This window comes from Echiichthys vipera, assembly GCF_963691815.1.
Source record: "Echiichthys vipera genome assembly, chromosome: 18".
Classification (NCBI taxonomy): domain Eukaryota; kingdom Metazoa; phylum Chordata; class Actinopteri; order Perciformes; family Trachinidae; genus Echiichthys; species Echiichthys vipera.
Window position 1 is genome coordinate 12,915,775 of NC_139843.1, and position 25,420 is coordinate 12,941,194.

The window sequence follows — 25,420 nt, forward strand, 5'->3', positions numbered from 1 at the left end:
GCCTTAAGCATATCAAATGTTACACCATATGAAGAAGGAGATACAATATGATTTATTGCTGCAGGGAAATTCAGTTTGTGAAGGCCGTGCACAAACATGACGGACTGTAAAACAACTCTTAAACAACTGTCAGTCTTTTGAATCAACACAGTGAGCAGGATGGCATGTATAGTCATGATCTGAACTGAAGTAGAACGAGGAGTGCTCCCCAGTTTATATCAGGCCAACATTTGGCCTCAAGTGTCAGCCAGCCAACACATTACCTCTTTCTTATACATAAAGGCAGCAGTGTTTCTGATGGAGCCATGGTGTGATTCTGTTTAGTGAAAAATTCTGAAAAAAATGTTATGTTTTTTTCTCATCTACTGTGGATTGGTGGGAGGGATTCGGGTGTACCAACATCATACTCTGATTTAAGTTGCACATTCTGCAAATATCAGTGGATGCATACCTGTGTGGCTCTCAGGTTTCTGTGTTAAAGGTGCATTCACACAGAGAGGGAAGTGTGGATGTGGTGATGTGGCTGCTTCAGGCACTGTTAGGCAGGAGAACAAGGTCAGCTCAAGCTTCAGGGAGACAAAGGCAGCAATCTGCTGGATCTCCTTCAGTTGTAGAAGTTGTTCAAGGGAGTGAAAGTTGAGGGGAAGACGGCATTTAATCCACTGTCTTGTTTGCAATGAGACTTAAATTCCGTTGGCACATTGCAGCTTTGTGACCCACATTCTAAATGGGACGATTTACGCACGACTTAATTTGTCAGGTGATAAAAATTTAAGGCGGTAAATTTGTCCGACTCAGCAAGAACATCCCGGGGCATGATTGAAGCATTTAAAGAGAGAGCAGGTCCGTTTGTGTGTGTGTGTGTGTGTGTGTGTGTGTGTGTGTGTGTGTGTGTGTGTGTGTGTGTGTGTGCAGTGGGCGTGGAGAGGGAGATGGCTCCTTCCCTGATGCCGTTGAGCTGAGCGCGTCTGCCACATGAGCCTAGTAGGAGAAAAGCGCACCAGAGCCGAACATCCTTTGGGTCACTCTCAGCGAGTTTAATCCTGTGTGCAGCTACAGCTTCTGGATTGAGTGATTTCACGCACCTGTCAGCGAACAGTTACCTGGAGAGTTGTTTGTTTTTTTTTCCTAGAAGTGAACTCAAAAGAAGCGCAACGATGACAGCAGCGTTGATTTTACTTGGAAGTGACTGAGACATCTCGCTGCGCATAGCATCCGATTCAATTTACCCTTCTGTGAGGATGCAAAGGCGATACAGAATGAATTCCGCCTTCATAGCAGTGCTTCTTGGGTTGGTGAGTATAGCCCCTTTTACAACGTGTGTTAAATGTTCCCCATAACTTGAATAACACCTGCACAGTCCAATAAGGGGGTTCGACTTTAAGCGGTGGGAGCTTTTGAGAAACTCTTCTAGAGATTTTCCTCCTCCGATTCGAGGTTGGAAGTGAGATTTAACTCCCTTTATGACAGTATACATTTCAAGATGTTTGATCCCTACGTGTAAAAATGTCTTTAGCAGATCTTTTATGTCTGGAAACTAGAGGAGTCCTGTGTCCTCGCACCTGTCCTGTCTTCAGTCCGGGGCTGACAATGTAAAGCAGAGCGGATGTAGGCAGCAGACATTCAGGTTGATACTCTATCGCTCCAGTTGCTGGGTCTGTAGTTCCACCCTTCTCAGTTACATGTGGCCCTACAGACGGCAGGACAATAACAATGTCACAGTGGCCTCTGACTGTGGAGGGGCTCCCCAATTAACCATGTGTTAACTGATGAGGAGAATCTACTATAGGCCTATTTTTTTCTGTCTCCATTAGCAGAAATCATCAACAGAACTTTTGAGAGGATGCATGAAAACTCTGGGGAAGTCATTTCTTCTTATAATCTCCCTGATTTATCTCTATTTCGCTTGAGGCCATGCAGGCAGAGGAGGGAAATATATTTTCGAGGCTCCTATCTGACGGGGCATGGTCAGTCAGGGCTGCACAGCTTGTCAAGGTCCTGGTTAAAGAACAGGCTGCATCCCTGATACATGACAGCTGCTTCCACTGATGGGTATGCATCCTCTGCTGGCTCAGCGCATGCAATATTGATACGGCTTGTACCATCCCCCCCCGTCACTCTTCCTCTCCTCCTTTCACCTCACAATCACATCCCTCTCTTCTTCGCTGTCTGTCTTTTCCCTTTCACTTTATAAAGAGATGATGATTCAGTGTTGTTTGGGAAAGCATTAGCTGTAATGTCATTGCAGTTGGTGTTCAGTTGAGGATCCATGCTTGGATTGAAATAAGGTCCAGCTCATTGGAAGGCTGGTATAGTGGAACTCTAATGGCTTAACAAGCGCTGACAGCTGAGGTCCAGAGGTTAAGTGCCTGCAACTGAAAATTGACTACAGCATTAGTATGATTGGGTTGCTCTGAAGTTATGTGTCCAGATGCTCCTGCGCATGCTTGTGTGTGTGTGTGTGTGTGTGTGTGTGTGTGTGTGTGTGTGTGTGTGTGTGTGTGCGTGTTGATGTGAGTGTGTGATCAACTTGCTCTTTGATTTAGCTTCAGGGGGATCGGCTGACAAAAGTTGAACCCTCAAACATCCATCTAAAAACCAATTACAGGAAAAGTTGAAGTCAAGCTGCAACTTGCTAAGTGCATCCTTTTCTTTAATTCAACCAGCTATTTGCTCAAATCACATTACCCTCTAATTCAACTGTATGCACAACTTAGTAGTCATTAGTGATGCACTTTAATCTACATTTTCAGTCTTTGAAACACTTTGGTGTTGCACCCACACCCGGGGCTAGAAAAAGGTCAAAGAAAAAGAGTAACTCTGGAACTTGGAGTCATTTCAAAATTGCCAGTCAGTCATTTTAAAGCAGGTTTGTTCACATGTGAGGCTGTTTATGCCGTTGCACTAACGTATGCGTGCCGATGGGTGTGTACAATATATAAGGGGGCAGTCCAGGGGAAGCGTGTGTGATGACAGATTGGAATCATTGCTGCATGAATGCTTGTTGCGTAAGGTGTGTGTGCGTTTGAGGTAGAGATTGTGCTCAGGTGAAATAAAGAGAGTAAGATCTTTGGCGTTTTTAAGACAGATACATAAAATGTTTATAATTAAAACCAACAAAGTTATAGCACCTTTCAAACACAAAGTTACAGAATGCTTTACAATAAAAACATGATCAATAAGATAAATAAGATCCAGAGCTTAAAATATAACTATATGAAAAATTCTATTCGTTATGAAAAAATATACATTTATGAAAACCATTCCCATGCATATTCAGTGGGCTTCTGTATGTTTGGTAAGACTCAAGCTCTTACACAACATTGGAGGATTCATTCATTTAAAGGTCCCATATTTTGCTCATTTTAGGGTTCATACTTACAAACACACTTTCATTATTTTTCTCACTCTGTCTGTCTGAATATACCTGTTTTTTGACAATCTTAGCGTCTGTCTCTTCAAGCCCCCCTCCTGAAAAAGCCCAGTCTGCTCTGATTGGTCAGAGTTTTCAGGTCTTACGTATCTGCACTCTTGGTGTCTCTTCACCAGCATTGCAGCAGTGGAGTGACTTTAATGGCACTGTAGCTTCACTTTCTACCTATACATATAGTATAGTTGTGACATCACAACCGTACAGAAATCTTGACGACACAGTTTCTGAATACGGACTGTGTACATTTCTCTGTCGATTGAATGTTTTGATACTTTCACAGTATTTATATAACACCTCAACCTGCTTAATAATAAAAACCAACATGGAAATCTATTTTTTTTACAATATGGGACATTGGGAACATAAAAATCAATAAGACAAGAGTGGCAGTCTTTGTAGGGCAAGATCAATGTTTCCCATACGTCTTTCTGTTGTAAAAAGAGTAAAGTTTCAGGAAATGTTTACATATTATACCAGGCATACCTCGTGAAACATTTCAAGTAAATGTTTTCCCACAAAGCCAGAGATACATTCTTGAACATGAATACAGAGACTTGCAGGTGAACAGGCTGTGACATCATCAAGGGCAAAGGGAGACATGCGTGTTCACACAGACACACACATTATCAGCCAGCTGACTCAGAAGTGCCTGAGGGGACGCTTGATGTTTTTTGGAGCTACTCTCTCTTGTCAGTAGCATTCCACGCACACCTGAACCCTGACGATTTATGTCAAGTGTACCTCTTTCACAGTAATGCAGCCCCTCAATATACACACATGTATGCACACAAACACACCCTTAAACTGTGGTAATAAGTGTATGGCTCAACCTTACTTGAAATTCAGCAGGCAAATATGGTCTTGGAACAGTATTCAAATCCATAAAGAGCAAAAAAAACAAACTTGCGTGAGGACTCTGTAATTTACCCACACCGGTTACTTTTTAGGAAATATGGGATTAAAAACAAGTTTAAGATGCGGCTTTGTTTTGCCCTCTGATCTGGGGTTGCCTGTCAACCAGTTAGAGACACATTGCCCAACAGAAGTCATCCTAACCTCATGAATAACAATGATGTTTCTGGAGAAAATGAATGAGATACCTCTCTTCTGGCTTGGTTTAGGAGGGCAATCACTGTTTTTATCAAGGTTTGCTTTGGAGATCAAGGTGTGCGGAAGATAAAGAAGACCTGGTGTTAGTAAGGAAAGATTTAGTATGATATAATACAAAGGGTCACATAAACACAGACTTCTGGAAACATCCAGGCCAAGGCGTGAGTGTGCAAGGGCGTACGCACTCTCATGTATTTGCAAATGTAGAGGCACGTACAAACATCTTTCACCTGTCAACGATAAGATAAAGCACTCAACCCAGTACTGTTTGTAGAATGCAAAGGAGACATAATTCAGCGTTGCCTGACCTCACTGTGTGATTATGTCTACTTTTGTTACTGTATCCATGGCTTTAGGTGTGGCTAATACTTTTAAACGCACATAGTTGATGCAGCAAGGTTACGCTTAAAAGTCCAATATTGTAAAGTGAGATTTTCATGTCTTTTTTCAGGATAAAGCAGATCGAGGTGTTGCATAAATACTGTGAAAGTATCAAAACACAGAGAAACGCACACAGCCCATTTTCAGAAATTCAAACAAGCTGTCAGGACTACTGTACGGTTGTGATGTCACAATTATACTATATATAGGTAGAAAGTGCAGTTACAGTCATTTCCTTTCTGCAATGATGGAGCAGAGACACCAAGAGCACTGATGCAGAAGACCCAGAAATGCTGACCAATCAGAGCACACCAGGGTTGTTGTATTTTTACAGTGAGTCTTACATCCGTTTAGGGTCTGTAAGAATTGTGGATAACCCAGTGGTTTCCAAACATTTAACTTTGTGTCCGTGTATTTTTGTGCCCTTACACTACAGGTCCGTTGTGCCTATGAGTTGTAAGCAGTTCAACCAAAGAATAATTTTCCCTCGATTGTTTGATTTGAATACTTTCAGAAGATCGTTGAGGAAAAGCTATCAAGTATTTCAAAAGAACTGAGAAAACAGAGGTTTAACCTAGAACAATTGTTTGTATCTTAAATCTGCATTTTCTTCGTTCCATCCCATTAATCATCTCACACCCCCTTAGATTTATCTTGCAGCCTGTTGCACGGTCCTGACGCCTACGCTGGGAACTGCTGGTTTAGTCGTTCCAAAATAAATCTCAGCAGACCCCAGATAATAAAAGACAAAGCCTTTATTTCTATTGCTTTCTCTTGTGAAATATGGGACGTTACCACTTTCCGGTCTCTGGAAAATATCAAAATAGAAGGAAAAAACACTCTTTGGCTGATGTAGATGCTGCTGAATGTAAAGGTTACTTTGCTTGTCCCACTTTGAATGATCTTTCTGGTGATTTGCAGGTTGGGGCTCTGGCCAATAAGGAGGAGTGTGCGTCGGGCCAGTATACAACCAGCGGAGAATGCTGTGAGCAGTGCCAGCCCGGTGAGGGCGTCGTCAAACCATGTGGAGTCACACAGACTGTCTGCGCCCCCTGTCTTGACAGTGAGTAACACAAAGAACAGATTTCACACACACACACACACACACACACACACACACACACACACACACACACACACACACACACACACACACACACACACACACACACACACACACACACACACACACACATACACATACACACACACACGTCATGTATTCAGTTCTGGTTCGGTTGTGTTTTAGGGTTTCATCTGACACAGAAAACATAACATTGCTGCCACTGTGAAATTCATTCTGTAAGTTATGTCCTGCTCATAAAAATCCTTGACTGTTCTTACTGACCCTGGAGAAGTAGCATGGTTCAAACAGCAGTTTTTTTAGCACTGTAAATTACAGCAATGTTTCTGCAAGGTTTGAATTAGGATTAGGATGTTGCTTGCTGATAAAAGAGTAAATAAATCTTGACTTAATATCATGATGATAGTGGTTTGTGCAGTTTTTGCCAAAATAATCATGTTTTAGTATAAGATGAACAGTTAAACTGCTTTAACTAAACTGCATTTTCTTTTGTCTATTTGTAGTTGTGTTGGTTGTATTTGGAACTTTATTGATCCCACTCTTGGAAAGAGTTAAATGTTAAATGAAGGAGCTCAGGGGAGTTCAGGAAGATAAAAAAGACTAGTCTAAAGTGAGACTAGCAATTGATTGAACATCTGCAATGGGGGTCAAATCAAATCAATTTATCAAATCAAATCCTATTTGTATAGCCCTTTGCAATAGCCAGACAGTACCAAAAGTGCTTTAAATCAAAACCATAAAATAATTATTAAAACACAGGAAAGGTGCTACTATTGCTGCAGGGTGTTAAAGGCCCTCTAAAGAGCACAAAGTATGAAAACTGGCAGAAATAAGTTCACAGAACTACCCTAGCCAGAGTTAAATGCCAATCTAAAAAAGTGTGTCTTCAGCTTTGATTTAAAAAGGCTGAGGTCAATAGTGGTGCGGATGTCAGGCGGCAGTCTGTTCCCCAGTCTGGGAGCTGTGGAACAAACTGCCCCCTGGGAGGGTCATCCCAATGTTTCCTGGGTCCTCATTGTGAGAGATTGGTAAGGGCTATCTTCACTTTATATGGTAAACAAATATGAATGAAATGGTTGTTGAAAAAATGCAGTTCGAACGGTAAAAATCCATTCAGCCAACGTGGAGATATCAATGCCAAAAGTCATGAAAACCGTCTTGCTGTACGTGGGTGATTTCAACATTTTGATCTTACATGATGACATCTAACACTGACCAGAAGCCAGCGAGCCTGGTCTAGTAGCCTTCTAGTAAGTAGCAGTGTTGCCAGGTTGGTTCAAAAACATAATAATTAACCCGAGAACAATACAAATATAGTTTGTTTTTTTTAAAGTCAGCACTAACACTAAAGAAAGTACAGCAAAGGAATACAGACTGACATTTCTGGCAGTGGCTAAAAAATAGACTACCGTTGATTACCGTAAATGAATAGACCTAAACATCAGTTTGGATCAAATAATAGCATATTGTAGTCTTAATGTAAATCCTTAACTCATTCAGCTGCATGTCAGGAAGTAAACTAGATGCCAGGCCTAACTGTGTTCCAGCATTACTGCCCTCTTCGTGGCCCTTACCATGTATGGGAGAGAAGCTGTACTGGACTGTAAGACTTTATGAGGACAGGGATATTGAGAGGTTACAAGAGCGGGAGCATCTCCAAATGTTGTTGCAGTGGAAGATAGTTATGTCACAGTGATTATATGGAAAGCTAAGCAGTGTAGAGCTCAAAAGGATATTTAAGGATCTTCTTTAAGCGGTACATTTCTGCTCGAGTGAGGCAGGTCAAAGGTCATCTTGAGCCTGCAGAGCCCAGGATTGGTTCACAGCCAGTTCTTACATTGTTCCCAGAGTTCTTCCTTTTATAAATGTTGTGACTATCCTGCGTCCAGTCTAGGAAGTGGGTTTTAAACCTCCCTGGGTCAGTGAAGGATGGTAAACCCTGAGCCAGGGAGCCCCACAGTCAGAACATGATTCAGACTTAAGGTCATGAGAGAAGTCACAAAGAATGTAGACGTGGAAAAAATGATTTATTTGCATTTTTGTGGCTTCTTTGGAATTTCTCATGCTAATTTAAGTGAGCTCAAGAGTAACATATTTACAATGTATTGTTGCCTTGCATAAAAAAAAGCCTATGACTGTTTAGCATACATTATATTAGGTTCTGTTCGTATAAAAACTATATTCAAGGCTCAACATAATTTGAATCAGTGAGGTTAACTGTGTCTCTGTGGTTGCTGCTTTCTCTTGCACAACACGAAGGCTTTCAGGGTGATAACTGTTACTCCCACAGTGCTTGTTCTGCTCAGACATGAACACAGACAGCGACGGGATCTCAAAACTGCCATGAGGCCAGACAAGCAGTTACTCATGGAAAAACAGGAATGCAAAGCGGATAGCTCTCCATACAGGAATGCAAAGCGGCTAGCTCTCCATCAGATAACATCACAATGATATTTTAAGAACACATCAAATAAATAGATTAGATCAGTAATGTAGGCTGATAGAGTTAAGTTAAGTTTTTGATAGGCTAATCCATGTATTCGACCCTGGGTTATTCTGATTTGTCCCTTTACAAAAACAAAATTCAATAGAAAAAATGTAAGGGACTTACCTAAAAACAGGGGGGGTTGTTCTAAAGTTAGCTGCAAACAAGTTTACTACCTACAGTAGTAACCTATTCCAGAGTTATTGCCAAGGGAATTTCATAGCCTACCTTATTATGTGTGGAGTTATCCGGCTGTTAAGTTGTGACGTAACGGCATTCAAAGTATGATTTGCAGTGCCTTGTTCCCCGTTGTTTGAACAGATCTGAGTTCTAAACAACGTAATTGTCATTTTATCTCTTTCTTATGGATGAAAAAGGTGTATAACTGATGAAAGAGGTGATCGTAATTGTTCACATGTTCGGCCGTTTTATCTGTTTGGTTTCAACGGAGCGTTTGGACCTGGAAATCGTATTTTGAAAGGGTGTTTCGTCAGACCTCACTGCCAGATAGGCTACGTTAAATTTAAAAGCCCCCTTCACAACTAGCACATTCACTGATATTACCACACTGTATGGTATGTGGTACTGGTACTATTGCAGATTGTCGGCTAACGTAAATACTCTGTACTACTACCAACATCCAAGATAGTGTTACCAACCATTTACCAAACAAATCGCCAACAACATCTTCTGGGAAGCCTTCTTGTTAGGCTAAAATTCATTTTTGGGACAGGCCACCAAAAATGTGGACTGTTCCCCTGAAATGTCCCTGTGGGTCAGTAAATCTGGTCACATTAAAATATAGAATATTTGAAGTTTGTAGATACAAGCTTAAAGCACAAACCTCTGTCTTGCTTGTCTGAGTATGTAAGCTAAGCAGGTACAAATATAAGATAACTATTTGCCCCGAACATGCAGCTTTCCTCACTCTTTTAGCATAATATCATGTATGTAATGGTTGTGTGAATGTTAAATACAAATTATCTGGAAACATTAAAAAGTCAGGTGGAGACAACTGACAAAGTTTTAGCATTACTATGAGATCACTAGGTAGCTACAGCTGATACAATCTGCTAAAAGTTATTAACTTGTAATGACAATGTTGTTTTAGCATCTTTCTTATGTTATATCTGATAATCGTTACTGCTAATTTCCTTACTCCTAAAAACTGTCACCTACCATATGTCTTTGCACATTGTTGTTTCAGGAATATGTCCTACAGATGATAGCATCTAATGTGCACAAGCATCCATTTATAATAGGCAGACGGTGGTTTCCAGACAGCGTTCAGGGCTGGTTTCATTTAGTACAGATATTTAACAGGGGCCGGGCTAATGTGCTAAAAAGGAAGGCCGGCAGAAACGCACGGAGGAGTTTGGATGAATGAACAGATGGTAGATGAAATAGAGCAAGTACAGCTGGAATGGAGGCAACTTCTCAGCCAGCAGCTAATGGGTCCCACACACACACACACACACACACACACACACACACACACACACACACACACACACACACACACACACACACACACACACACACACACACACACACACACACACACACACACACACACACACACACACACACACACACACACCTCATACTGTGCAGTAGCGTGGATAAACTCAAGACACCTTATATGGGTGTTGAAAACAAAAGGTCGAATGTTAGAACAATGATACGATATGCTGAGCCAGGAAAAGACCGTCTGTAGCCCCCTCCTCCCTCCGCCTCCATCACAAGCCCCCCTCTGTGCTGCAGGCTAGCGTTATTAATGTATTGACTTGCATTATTGATGCATGGCATTATGATAATGGCTCTGAGAGCACTGGTGGGGAGGGAGGTGAGTGTAGTCTGAGTGTGTATGTCTGTTGTAAGAGAGGGAGGGAGATGCAGGAGATAATGGGGTGCGGGGGAGGTAATAGTGTATGACTAGACTAGTGACTGGATGATAGTTTGTTTCCTTGAGGACATAATTAAACAAAAATGTAAAGGACCAACACTAGACACCACCAATTTCAGATTCATCTCCAATGACATTCTCTACTTTCTTGTTCTCTCTCTCTCTCTCTCTCTCTCAGTGTCTATCTGTCCTCATCTAATTTAATCTCTGCATCATCAAAGTGTTCTCCGTAGTTGCTGGGCCAGTGATGCAGACTGAAAACTTGATATGCTATGAAACACAACCCACCGCTGTCTCCTACCACACACAGTTCAGTTTGAGATTACTTTTTTTTGTCTCCAAAATGATCTGGTACCAGCTTCTAAAATGTGATTATTTTCTAATTTTCTGTGTCCTCAATGATAATATATTGAATATGTTTAAATTCTGAACTGTTGGTTGGACAAAACAAGCATTTTGAAGACGTCACTTCAGCCTGCAAAAAAATGGATGGATATTTTTAAAATAATTTTCTGACAATTTATAGATAAAAAGTTGAAAAGTTAGTTGAGTTGAGTTAGCTGGAGTGCACAGTTATAAAAGCACTGATAAGGTGCAAACTGGTAAGCAATTGGGGCTGCAACTAACGATCATCATCGGTTAATCTGTCGATTAGTTGTTTGGTCCATGAAATGTCAAAAAATGGGGAAAAATGTGGATCAGTGTTTAAGTCCAAGGGGACATCCTCAAATATCTTGTTTGTCCACAACTCAAAGATATTCAGTTTAAGGTCACAGGGGAGGAAAGAAAACAGAAAATATTCACATTTAAGAAGCTTGCATCAGAGAATTAGGGCGATAATGGTTGGAAACAAATTTATCATCCGTCGCAGCTCTGGCAGCAATAATGTTTTGATTTAAAGCATATCTTTGTCAGTATAGTGAAATTAACATTAGTGTTGCAACTAACAATTACTGTCATTGTTAATTAATCTGCTGATTGCTGTCTTGATTAATGACTTAAAAGTTTGGTCTATAAAAATGAAGAAATTAGTGAAACATTCCTAATCACAATCTTCAATAACAATTTCTTATCACTTAAAACGATGGCATCAGATTTCTTGTTTTGTCCGACCAACACTAAAAACATTAAGCAGAAAATCCTGAAACGGAGAAGTTGGAACCAGAAAATATTTGGCGTTAACATCAACTAAACGATTAATCTACTACAGTAACCGTTTCAACTCTAATTCACATCCAAATAAATAAAAAGTGTGTTGTACAGAATATGCTTGTCAACGGTTTAGACATACTGTATGACACACACACACACACACACACACACACACACACACACACACACACACACACACACGTTACATATAGTTCTGTTGCATAATTTAGTGTGTTTCCCAGTTCTCTATCCAGCTGAAATACAATTCCATAAAACATGCAATATTGATTGCGTCCTCTGCAGACATATCTGTCAGGTATATAAAGCATTTGTGAAACATATGTGCATGCACATTTATCATCTAATCCTCCTAGTTTTTTTTAGGTTGCTGCTTATACATATTTTATTTTGTTAAGCACATTTTCTTGTGACCTCTTAAATAGTTAAATATCCACCAGGGGAGATGACCCTAAAGCTGAAATCTTGGGACAGTTTGACTTTGTAAAGCTAAATCCAAGTTCAGAAACAAACCTTTCCCAAATTGAGAAATAACATGGTAAACAATTATACTCCTTAAGTAAAGACATAAGCCTTTAAAATATGTAATAATAAAAGGAAAACCTAATAGAGAGGTACATTACAGTATTTTCAAGATGACTTTGCAAAGGATGCAATCAGTCTTGGAATCTGACTGGAAGTGTGGAGCTTCTACTTCAATAGAGAAGTGTTTGGCCAAACGATATAAACAGCGTGGAGGCGGAATAAGATTATGCACATTCTGCAAATGCTTTTAAAAGGATGGCTGAAGAAACAGAAGTCAGGCTTCTGGCACATAAAAAGTTAAACAGCTGTTTTGTTCCTTCTCCTTTCAGGTGAAACCTTCTCAGAAGACTTCAGTCACACAGAGAGATGTCAGCCCTGCACAGTATGCACAGATCTACTCCGCATGAAGGCGCCCTGCACAGACTCCAATGACGCCACCTGTGTGTGCAACTACAGCTTTTATATGAATGAACTATCTCAGCGGTGTGAGCCTTGCACCAAATGTCCTGAAGGCCAGGGCATGCTGTTCAGCTGTGAGTTTGACCATGACACGGTTTGTGAGGAGTGCACCATTGACACCTACTCGGACCAGGAAAGCTCTCGGGAGCCCTGCATCCCCTGCACCACCTGTGATGACGGGGAAGTGTTACAGCCCTGTACCTCTCTCACTGATACAGTTTGTCAAGGTAGGACATTTAGCTCACAGATGCTCCTATTGAAGTGTCCATTACTTCAGTGTACCAAATTATTGCCCTGATATACTCCAAAACTAACATCTACATAGTCATGATTATACTGCACATTTTTCATCTAATACTCCTATTATTTTTCTTTTTAAAGTTGGTGGTTATACCTACTGCTGAATTCCCATAGTAGTGTCACTTTGTAAAGCTGAATCCAAGTTCCGAAACACCCCCCCCCCCCCCCCCCCCCCAATTTAGAAATAAGATGGTTAACAATTGCACTTTTTGAGTGAAGACACAAGCCTTCTGAAACCTCCCCGCTAAATGCCACACTGCTCCTTTAAAGCAAAAGTTTGACATATTGGCAAATGTGCTTCTTTGCTGTCGTGCCAAGAGCAAAATGAGAAGATTGATAACGCTCAAATATGTGAGCTAGAGCAGGTAGTTAGCTTTGTTTAGCTTAGCACAAAAACTGGAAACGGGTAAAACAGCTACCCTGCTTTTCAGTACCTTCGTGTTTTTTTGAACTGGCACTTTAAAAATAGGCCATTAAGTTAAAAGATGTTTTAAACTTACAACACTAAACTTCATGCAGAGAGATGAATGAGGCATTCATGAGATTGTAAAATTGAAGTAAAATAACAACTGATTTATTCATCTAACAAGAAACTTAATCCCCTTGTTCAGAAATATATGATTTATTATTTATTTATCCGCTATGAAGCTAGCGGCTGTGGGATGACCCTATCAAAACTCTGGGCAAGTTTATCATGAACTTTTGTGCAAGGCCCCTCAAATTGAGTGATAGAGTGCATCAGCCGGGGTCAAGATGGCCTGAGAAGACTCTATGTGAGCACATATTCGCTGTCCAGCACTGTACGGACAATATGATGGACTGGACATCCACATTGTCAGCCACATAATCAGATCATTTCAGAGTGACACTATAGACATTGTTGACCCATCGACCTAAATTCCATGTCAAAGCTCGTCTCATTATCTACATGGACTCATCCCATCTACAGAAACAAAGACTACACTCTTTCTGGGTTAAGGGGTTTAGAAGGAGGTCATATCTGAGAAAAAGCTCTGAATTTCTTTTATATCATTGCACCCTGTGGGTATCACACTCCAAATCACAAATTCCTTATGACTGCAGTCAGTCCTCATTCCAACGACCTGATGCCTCACAGATTAAATCAATGCTTTTGTGAATTTACAATAAAAGGACTCTGTTGATCAGTCGTGTAGTCTGTTGGGGCAGCAGTTTGAAGGATGCTGTTATAACAGTGGTGAAGACAGAGTGAGTCTCAGGCTTAAGGGAGTTCATTGTGCCTCTCCCATGATCTTGGCTTGTGAGGGCTCTCAGTTTAGCCCATGGGGCTACTTGAAGGAGCTAGTGATGAGTAAAACAGATTTGGCCTCACATATTTGTTGACTATTTCTTCCTGTTTTTGTTTTTCTATATGTGCTTTGAGTTTTATTTTGCCACACTGGAGGATTTGTGATACTTAAAGGCTCTAAGGTCCCAACCTTGTACATTTAAATGAAAGTTGGCTGCTTGAGCTGGGCAAACACTGTGCGGATTAAACCTGATTTTAACCCCACAACTGTATTTTAGAGTCAGGTTAAATTTCCATCAGGACAGCTTCATTTTGAGGAGGGTCATGACACCAGATTTATTGCTTGAATGCTCAACAATACAGCTGTTGTACAAGTAGATTGGTTGGTTATTTTGCAGTTTCAGTTCCACGATCCTATTTTCTTACATGGCTGCTGTCAAAATTTCAAAATGTATAATCTGTAGTGAATTTACTAGTACTAGAGTAGCATTTTACATGTTGTAGTCTTGAAACTGTGCTGTGATATCTTGTAGCTGGGTATCAGTACTCTATATCTTCAAGGTATCACCGAAATAACCCACTACCAAGTAGCATTGTAACTTCTCCAATCAGATGATACCTGCATTTGTTCCTTTTTGTACACAGATCAGCGTGTCAATATGATATGATTAGGGATTTAAACTTTCAAAATGTATTGTGTATAAATAATTTGGATGGGGAGGAGTGGGGGTGGCATTTTATGCAACTGAACGCTTCCATTCACATGATGGGTATAGCAGGAATTAGAACAAAAAGGTATTAAATGAAGCAAGCGACTCTATTAGTATTACTTTAACAATACCCATCCCTATTCATAAAACTGAATATCGAAAATAGTCTGCATCTTCACAGCCATCTGCAGGTCGGTATTTTTTTTTTCATCTTACACTCTGTTCAAAACACGGCCTTTTTGTTTGAAAAGAGTAAGAGATTACAAGTTAACATTGTGTTCCTAGCTTTACTGATATTACTTTTCTCAGTAATTCTTCATTACTCTGACAGTTTGGGGGTTGTCTTATTCAGTGTCTTGAAAGCTTACATGGAGGTAGGTGTTAGCTTGGCTCAGAGGTGTTGGGAGGTGGTTAGCCTCTTCAAAATAAACGAAATGCAACTCTCAGTAACTCAAAAGTTGACTTATTTATGGTTAGCTGGCTTTTCTAGTGTTAGCCACTGGTATTACTCAGGAATAAGCTGAGTTTAACAGCTTCATTGTGAAGATGGGACTTCTGAAATTCTGCTGCGTGTAGTCACGCGGCTAAGCTAGCCGCTGGTGGTCAGTTTTCACACAGTAGACTCCCTGTGTTAAACCACAGTCTCTTATTTCATATTTGCTGCTCAGCTCTGTACTCACAGACCGGAATTTCTATCATTGGTCTCCATGGCTTGCTTTTATTTGACAAGCATACATTGTTTTTTTTTTAACTCTGTACCGTATTGTATTGTGTTGACTTAGCTTAAAGCTACAATTCGGTTCAGTGCATCAAATGGTGATATTTACTGTATGTTTTAAACTGTACATAGTCCCTTATATAAAAAAATTAAAGTTACACAACTTGTGGAACAACAGAGCTAGGCTGAGAAAGAAAGAATATGTAATGAGAAATGGTACTGATTACATTTTCTGTTTAGTAATAAGTTAAGTATTCATGTTGTAATGAGTTAGTGATTAAATGTTTTAACAATGGTGATCAGCCACATAACGACCGGTCAAACAAACTGTACAATGTGAACACAGTAGTGGCACAGAGTGGTTTAAATATACAGTGTGAGTTAATGCGGCCTACAAAATTAATAAACTACAGTGTCTGTCCAGCTTTAAAAGGACCAGGGAAAATACCACAAACAGAAAAGGTTATTTGACAAGCAGAAGTGGAAATGTATCGATGTTGATCTACCAAGTGCCCCGCTGCTGTAAAAAACATATTTCATTGAGGATGATGCTCTAATGCAGCCTGATTCAACTTGTGGTTTGAAAGAGAAGTGTGGCGGATGCAGAGATGATTCATCCAAGATCAAGATATCAAGAGCCAGAGCTCCAATACTAAAACATCCTTTAGATAACTAACACAGTAAACTTCATGATGAATGGGACTTTGCTGCCATTGCAGACGCACAGCTCACTGTGTATGGGCTTCGTCATCATGTTATTCCTCACTCTAACCCAATCATGTGCTCTTTATTTCTAATGTAATCTTTTTACTGAATGACAAGCTTTATCAGCTCTTACAAATCTGTTGTGCTGCCAGACGTCTACATCCATTAGAGTTCTGGAGTCAGGCAACATGGGCCTGAAGGCTAAACACAGTCAGGAGGGTGCAGGGAGAAAGAGGAAAAGGCCACTGCCTGTGAAAAGACAAGTCGGAACTTGAGACATTGGAGACATAGTTTAACTGAACATGGAGGGACCAGAATATCACCTTGACAGTACTGTAGGTTATCTTTAGAGTGAAAGTTGTTATTGTTTGGCTTATATTTGTGTTTAGGCCATTTGTGAATGATCCTCTTTATGTGGATACAAGCTCGACTGCTATGTGGGGCGAAAATTCAATTTCCTCCCACACTTTCAAAGGGATTAGTGGTTTGTTTTGAATCTTAGGCGGAAACTCACTCACTTCATCTCTCTGATGGTAAAACATGCTTATACCGACCAGACTTTATTACACTAGACCCACGGAGTTGAGGGTCTGAAGGCAAGATGCTTATCTAAAGGAGTGTAGTATGACTTCCACTCTTTTGCAGACTGCAAAGGGAGGTCAGAGGTTAAAGGTCATGGGAGGCTTGTATGTGGAAGGGGGCCTTTGTAGGAAGTTTAGGCAGTGTGAGTTTCTTGGGGATGTGCACTTAACAACATGGCATAACCCCCACAATCCTTTCAGGGGTCACAGCAACACCAAGACAAGTGAAGTTGATTAGCGCTCTTATTATGTGCCCCCTCGAAGTGACATCTACTGTTTTATCATAAATCAGCTAAGACAAACCAGTACTGTATGAGTCAACAATGTCTGCTATAAATTATATATTTATGCAACTAAAATATGTTTTTAAGAAAATGTAATTTCATCCGGGTCACATTTTTTGCTAAGATTATGAGGAAATATTAATTAACGTATCTGGCAAGTTGCAAAATGTATCTGTAAAACATCAACTGATAACGTACTTGTTTTCCAAAAACAACAACAAAAACGTGAATGCTATTACAATAGTAGACAATAGTAGGTCAGCTTGATGGCTCATCCTTGTATTTTCTGCAGTCAGAGCATCACTGTTTTGATAAATTAAATATCTGAGGGATTTAAAAGTACTGAGAACTCATCAGTATCCAAATATAAAGTAAGGCTATACCTGAAGAGTAACCTTAACTTTGGTTTTATTGAAGAAAAGGGCAGGCCTCCGCCTTTCGGCCAGTGTGTCATTCGTGGCAAGAAGCTAGCTAATGATAGCATGGATCGAAAATTGTAAAATGAAATGACAGCAGGAAATGGGAGACTATTGGGCTGGGTTACAGGGTAATGACCGTCAAACCCAGAGACTTATTATTTGAAAATACACTATCAATAGGAATGGCCAGCTAAAGCTAAAGTGCTGCTACAAGGCCTTTTCATATGGTTAAAGAAACCAGTCCCTGCCCATTCTTATCAGCCTGAGGTTTTGGCTACAAGCCCTTAAGGCTAGTGAAAACAGAGGTTTTCACTCTTCGACCCTGTTTCTCTTTCAGCTTGTACCTGACTGCGCATATGTGGGCTGACCTATCACCCAAAGCCTGAGTTGCTGGCCCTCTGGCAACAGGTCGAGGTTTTTCAGCACACATGCAATTTTATTATTCATGCACATACAAGCACAGAAAGGAAGGTTAAAGGATTAGTCAAATATGAGTCTGAGATATGGAGGCAGACAGGAACGATACTCTCCTCCTTGCACGGATTGAAATCAATGACTTTTTGGACATTAAAGATCTGAGACAGCATATGGATGAAGGTTGAGTAGTTGCGGTTAAGAGGAAGCAAATGGGGGATGGAAGGGTGATTGGACCAAGTGCATTTGGTCATTGAATTGATAGGTGAGTAGGAGGAGGGAGCTGTTTCCTTCCTGAGTTTGGTTGACCTTAACGATTGACAGGCTGCCCTCCAGAAATCAGAAAGTGTTATCTGCTAACTAGCCCCATGCACGGCACTCACAGCCAGACCAGTACCACTAAATCAAGACAGAAAGACAGAGGAAGGGAAAATGAGGAGAGATTTAAGGAGAAATGAGGGAAAGAATGAATGAGGCGGAGGGACTTTCAGACTGGTGCATGTGCAATCGACCAGAAGTTACTGTTGCTGTATACTTTTTAAGTTTTCTGTTCCTTCATGATGAATGAATGATAAGAAAGGCATATACAAAACAACGAGTCGTTAATTGTAGACAGAGGTAGTCAAAGTGGCGGCAAAATATGAAATAATGCAATTTGAGCGGAGCTTTTCTTTTAAACTTAACTCTTGAACTCCATGAAGCACAAAATACTTGCTGACTGTAGGGTTACTACAGTAGGTAGAAAGCTAGTTTTCTAGACATGCTAGCTTTTGCAACTTACTTAAGAGTAAACAAACGCACAGTTTCAAGCATCTGACAGACGGATAAAGAGAGATAGACAAATGGGAAAAATGATAAAGAGCAAAAGGCCATTGACATTTCTGATTTCCTGCGTCCAATGCATTACCACATCAATAGCTGTGAGGAATCGACCAGCCCCAGTCTGACTAAACAATTCACAGTCTTTGTATTGCACAGTCACTCATTGTGTAGCTATAGCTTTTCAACAGATCTACTGACTTATATCTCTACTGATTTGGGCTCCATGGCCACAGCTGACCTTCTCCCTTTAACCCTTTTGCTCCCTGCTCCACACAGTACGAGTATTGTGACGATGAAGGATGTTTTAAAGTCGACTGTGTCTCTTTCTCTGCCAAACAAGAATCAACCCCTTGTGGCAATAACCAAGTCTCCTGAAGACGCCTGTCATCTCCAAGGAATTTGCCCCTCTACATTCCAGGGGGAATATTTTGGAGGTGATTTGACATGAGTGGGCCGTTCTGGTCACAGGGTGACCACAACACTTGTGCTTTCGCTCGTGCCGTTCATTCTTTGCCAAAAGTTCTGCTTGAGGAGTCAAGATTTTGTCCTCATGATAATTGACAGTACTGTTGGAGAATTGTGTTTCTGCCAAGACATCCTCTCCGTGATATTCATCTTTTTATCTGTCATAGCTGCAATGTGGCATAAATAGGACATTTAATGGAATTTTTGTTCTGTTGGCTCATTTTATGTAGTTTTTTTCAACAATTTATCTTTAAAAATTCTTTACTAAAGTTCCACATATTTGGATTGTGTAAAAACATCATGAAGAGACAGCCTTTTCTATATTTTCTTCTTATTCATGATACATGTGAAGCAAATCTTTAGCTGAATTGTATGACAGAAAATAAATGACAATGAGAGCGGCACACAGGAAGGAAGGAATAGAGCGCTGCAGAACAGCAAGAGATGGAGAGAGAGAACAGATGCTGTGGCCTGGTCGATAAAAGCGATGGAGTTTCTTCTCTGCACTCTCGGGTTTCTTTGGTTGACCTCTACGAGTGCTGATCACATTCTGCCGCAGAACAGGCGCACACACACACACACACACACACACACACCCTGTACTAATTCACATGCATACACATTCAGGGGTGTGTTCAATCTGGAGCATGTGGTCAGAAAAATGAGATGGGTCATGTAAGGTAGGAAAAGGAGAAAAGAGAAAGCGTGAGGAAGAGGGAGGAGATAGTGACTCAAAAAATCACAAATATCGAAGGTGAATCAACAAAACAAGGGCAACAGCATTCTTCAATAATCTGCATTTATCCCCTGACTTGTGCTTGTTGTAACAACATGAATACTTTAAATTTGTGACCATTGGTGAAGGTGTTTCAGGTATTGTTGGGCAGGTCCTGGCAGCAGTCACCGCTGCTCAGGCGTAATGACATATAATAAAAAAAACAACTTGCTCGTGTCGGAAGCCCCTCCTTTTTCCTTTCTGTTTAACTCAGTCAGCTTCTTAAAGTATACGGTGTCAAAACAGCAGCAACACCTGTTTGCAAGAGTCTGTTTGCAAGAGGCTGGAATGACGAGTTTAATTCAGGCGTGGCTGCTACAGAACGGCCCACACGTACACACAAATACTCCCACTCCCACTCTATGCCTAAACACCCATGTGAGAGCAAGAAGTTATTTCTGTATAATTACTAAGGTAATGCTGGTATGTACACATGCGCCTGGATTCCAGTCATGCGTTTATCATTAACAGAGAAAGCCAGGAGGAAAATTCTAGTGATTTCACTAACAACCAAATAATGCTTAACAATAAATACAATAAAACGGTTTGTTGACAGAAGTTACAGTTGACTCAACCTGTAATTTTGACAGCTACACATCTTTCAGAGTTTTTGATCTTAATCACAAACTGCTGCTCCTATAATTTTAAAAGGCTGTTTGAAAGCACTGGGGGGTTTAGGTGTGGTTTCTATTTAGGTGTTGGGATCGGGGATAGAGTATCAAAGAAGACAATTTCAAGAACATATTTTCAACAGTAGAGGAAAAAGGAAACAAACAGTCATATTAAAAGAGCAATTTATCTTCCTATTTGACATGGATTATCCATGTTGTTGCTACTCAGTGGAAAACATGTAACTCAAAAATGCCATCGTCTTTTTCTAAAATTGTGATGGTGCATTTTTTTTACATTAGTCAATACAGAGAATTGTCTGAACCCAAAACAGAGCATTTAATCAGAAAACCTTAAAAATCACCAAATGTGGATTAACATGGTTTTTACAGGATGGAGATTCAATGTGTTATTTTGTGGCATAATTAATTCAAATTAATTTTATTTCATGCAACATTATATTTTCTCTCTGCTTAAATGTATGCTCTATATTATTTTGAATTTCATCAGTATGATGAAATAGTGCATCTGTACTACAGTATATGCATATTCTCTCCTGACAATGCAAGCAGTAGTTTTATGTGATGAGCTTTATATCTATTTTTTCTTGAAATCCCCATCTTTCTTTGCAATATTTTCTTAAATGTAATACTCATATTTATCTATTTTAACAATCTTTTTTTCTGATCCATGGATGGAGGTGATTTTACATTAGAGCTTGCCATAGGGGTACAGTTTAGAGAACTGAGCTGATCATTAAAATGTCTCAACCTGGTAATTCTTTGACTGAGAGCAGCGGTCCAGAAACCACCAGGCTCTCTGCATATAGTGCAAACAAGCTGAGCTCAGCAGGGTAAGGTCACTCCCCTCTGAGTTTTTCCGATGCGAGAGGTTCAGGAAAAGCACTTAGGGCACTGTTTTAAATATTCATAGAGGGAGGGAGAGAACAGTAATGTATAGAGTAAAGGATGGAATAATTGGATGAGATAAATGGTTAATGAATAAAAAGGAATAAAAGATATAACCAGGAAGGTTAGACAACAGTGATGGTGTGTTTACCAGCAAAGGAGGGCCTCACAGAGAACTGAAAAAGACCCAATGGGAGAAAAAAAGCAGCGTCCATGAGACTGATTGACAGGAAAGGAAATGCCTGATAGGATTGAGCAAAAGTGTAGCCAGCGGTAACATGGATAGAGAGAGGATTGAAGGATGAAGAGATGGGGAGGGGGCATTTCTGCTGGACAAAGACGATTTCTGTCAATGAATGGTGTCTGGTTTCGAGTGTGTGTGCGTGTGTGTGTGTGTGTGTGTGTGTGTGTGTGTGTGTGTGTGTGTGTGTGTGTGTGTGTGTGTGTGTGTGTGTGTGTGTGTGTGTGTAAATGAAGGACAAAAACTGTGGGATAGAAAAAGACAAGCCATGGTGGTAACGGTGGTGGTGTGTGTATGTATGCATCTGTGTTATCTACGGCGGCGAAGAGGAATATGATACGCTGCACTGCATATTCAGAAACCTGTCTTTATGGGTTTTTTTTACTCAGATATCAGCCCAATATATTGGTATTTTAATGAAGAGTACTCCACCCATTTAGCATTGTGCTCCAATAACATTGGCGGCCAAAATAAAAATTGAAATTGATGCAGCAGAACTAGAGATATCACCTTTTTATTCCACATTCTTGTTCTACTTCTTTTAGTAGCAAAGTGTCATGTGCCAAATAAAGAGACTGCTGTACCCCGAAAAAAATATCCCAAAGGTTGTTTATACAAGCAAGTTATTACGACTTATTATTAATTTAGTGGCTGTAGTTGAGAAGGACAAGTGATGTAGTATTAAGAGTGAAAATGGCCACATAGGGTGGAGGTCTGATGGACAAACCATGTACCGCATGAAACCACAAATCAATGATGACATATTTTAACTTATGTACATCGTGTGACCTTAACTTGTAAGTTACGTAACATACATAAGTAAGTGATGTAACAAACATACTCATTTAAACCCAAACCCTGATCCAACCAAGTAGATTTGTTGCCTAAACCCAGCCACGACAATGACACTGGCATTGTTTTCATCTTGTGAGTCATGATCAAAATGTGGTCCTAGAGACACCTACTGAGACACAGAGACACTTTAGAGTTTTTTGTGAGATGTTTATCTGTCCCGTTGTGGACAGAGTTTGTCACTGCGATAGTGGAACAACAAGACCAAACGAAGGCCGGTTTCAAAAAAAGGGAGTGATCTGAGAAAGGGGGCTGGAAGTAGGTAAGGGGTTCCCCCACTTTACGGCCCTGACCAGTTAGCAGATGCTGCCACTGCAATAGCCTCGCAACCGTGCAAGATATGGTCAGAAAACTCTACAGGTTTGAGATGAACAGAAAGAGTTCAAAGATGGGTGTGGTCTGAGAGAGAGCGCTGGAAGTAAGGTGGTAAGCAATAGGTCTGTAGTTAAAACTGCAACTGCGGCTGGGGTGCTAATTTATAAATGGTGTTTTTCTTGTATTAGGGGGAAGGCACAGTGAAGTAGATAACCATGCAGGGCAACACCTTTCCAACAAGGCTTGAGAGTAATATGACACCAGCATCATCATCATAAGACCTATTTTTAGTGAGAAAAAAAAAATCAATGGCATAACAGGTTAAGGATTAAAAATGATGGACATCCAGCATAATAAGTTAATAGGATGTTCAGTATATTGGTGTTGCCATAAAGTACTTCCTTAAAATTCCTTCAGCTAAAAGCCCAGCAGTCCGGTCCGTGTATCCATCTAAATGTTTTCACCTCATTCAGCGGCTCTCCTGAGGATTTTAGAGTCCTTGGAAGCCAACAGCATGATTTCCTGTTGATGATGTGAGTAACTGTAAGTAAGTGACAGGCGAGGATAGTTTTCCACATCCGCGGTGAGGAGCAAACATGTCTGCTTAGCGTTAATGGTGGGAGGAAAGTGGGCAGGACTGGATGGACCTACTTGCTCTTAACCCACGTTAATGGCCCCCTGGGGAGGAGGGGAAATGGCCGAGTGATGCGGGATGTGTATGTGGGTGTGCTTGTTGTACGTGTTTGCAGTGTGAGACACATTTATTGTTATACTGGTTACAGTGGATAGAGGCGAAAACAAGTGGTGGGGGAGGCTTGAAGATACTGTAGATGATATGTCTTTGTGTCATATTTGTAGCCATATTTAAATCTTGGATACAATTTTCCAATCATATCCTCAAGCTGAATATACCCTTATCTGCAGGGTATCAAAGAGTGTACAGCATGTTTCTCCATCTGCTGCCACTGATGGTGGGGCAACGTTTGGCCTGGAGGAGGTTTTCCTCTGAGCTGACATTTTAAAGTCTTTGAGAAAAAAAAGTCCTTTTGTTGTTTTGGTTTTACACCCCCGCAACTTTTTCTTCTTGTGGTTCATTCTCACAGCACCTACAGTTTACGAAGATCCGGTGTCCCCCACGCCCTTTACCAGTAACTCCACGCCCAGCTATGATGACTTTCCACCAGACGGCCCCCCACCAGAGGGCCCTACAGACACCACCACCACCACCACTAATGGTGATTCCAAGGAGCCGATCTACCACCTGAATGACAAACTCATCCCCATCTACTGCTCCATCCTGGCAGCTGTTGTAGTCGGCCTCGTGGCCTTCATCATCTTTAAGAGGTGAGGATGTGAAACTAAGTCAAAAGCACACAGTAAAAAAAACAAAACCTGATGACCCAGTGCTGCATTACAACATTGCAGTTCTGAGTATGACAGATCTTAAATTGTTTAATTTGATGGATTTTTAGAAGTGAAAGTATCCCGTTGTTTTAAAACAAAAAAAGCAGATATTTGAAAGATGTGATAAAAAGTAAATATGTATATTATTTTATTAATCATCTTGTGAGCCCTCAGATTTATCTGAGTGATCCTCGCCCCCAGGTTTAGAACCCCTGGCACAAACGATATGCTTTGATGTCTACTATATGGTTTGAATCGTTATCTCGTCCCTCTGTGTTTCTATCTCTGTGTTTGCTGATAAAAGTAAAATATAAGTCATATTAAATATTCTAAATTTTCAACAGTCCAAGGGAGAAATATATACAAAAGTGCATAGACAAACAAAACAACAAAATCCATTCAGATTGTGAATTTCCGTCGTTACATATTTAATGAAATCATCTGCTGCTTTTCTGGATGACAGCACACTGTTGTCCTGTGGGTCACAATATGGTCTTTTTACTCTTGTCTCATATATTTGAAACCCATGCCTCTCTCTTAATGCCTGCGTAGACAGTGCAACGTTAACTGTTAAATTTTGAATGTACGATATGGTTATCCAACCATGTTGTATGGCAAGACAAGTGTTTTAAGTCTATACATTCAAGCACTTAGGCTTCAAGACAGATCTGAACAGAAATGGGTGAACAGGCGGCAGCCTCTGGGGCTGAAAGATGAAGCCAACACCAAAGGGCAGCAACTGCAGTTCCTCGAATGGCCACTTGAGGTTGGCTTCAAAAGCGAGTCAATCCCCAAAGACCCCCATGATAAAAGGCCCAACTGCAGAAATAAACCTGTTTACAGCCTGGTTCACAAATACAAACTGCTGTGATCTCCATAGCTAATTTCACTTTTCATGAAAACTGTACTCACCCGTTTAAATTATATTAATTCTTAAAGTTATGCATACAAAAGGGCATGGCTGATTTGAGTGACAGCTAGGTACTGTTACAGGTGGCAAGCAGAGACCAAGCAGAGAGTTTGGCCTGGTTGAGCTCCATCCACGCTCCACCTCTTTGCCCTTTTTTTGGACAGGCAC

At 40.6% G+C, this 25,420-nt stretch overlaps 1 protein-coding gene across 1 annotated transcript in view; it reads left to right on the top strand.

Moving 5' to 3' along the window:
• The first annotated feature begins 996 nt into the window (after positions 1 to 996).
• ngfrb (nerve growth factor receptor b) overlaps positions 997 to 25,420 on the top strand; it is a 29,596-nt gene continuing 5,172 nt past the window's right edge. The window contains exons 1-4 of the mRNA XM_083933290.1: positions 997 to 1,295; positions 5,846 to 5,987; positions 12,424 to 12,780; positions 24,042 to 24,282. Of these exons, the coding sequence (XP_083789416.1) occupies positions 1,242 to 1,295; positions 5,846 to 5,987; positions 12,424 to 12,780; positions 24,042 to 24,282 (794 nt within the window). The 5' untranslated portion in view covers positions 997 to 1,241. The remainder of the gene's footprint in view (positions 1,296 to 5,845; positions 5,988 to 12,423; positions 12,781 to 24,041; positions 24,283 to 25,420) is intronic.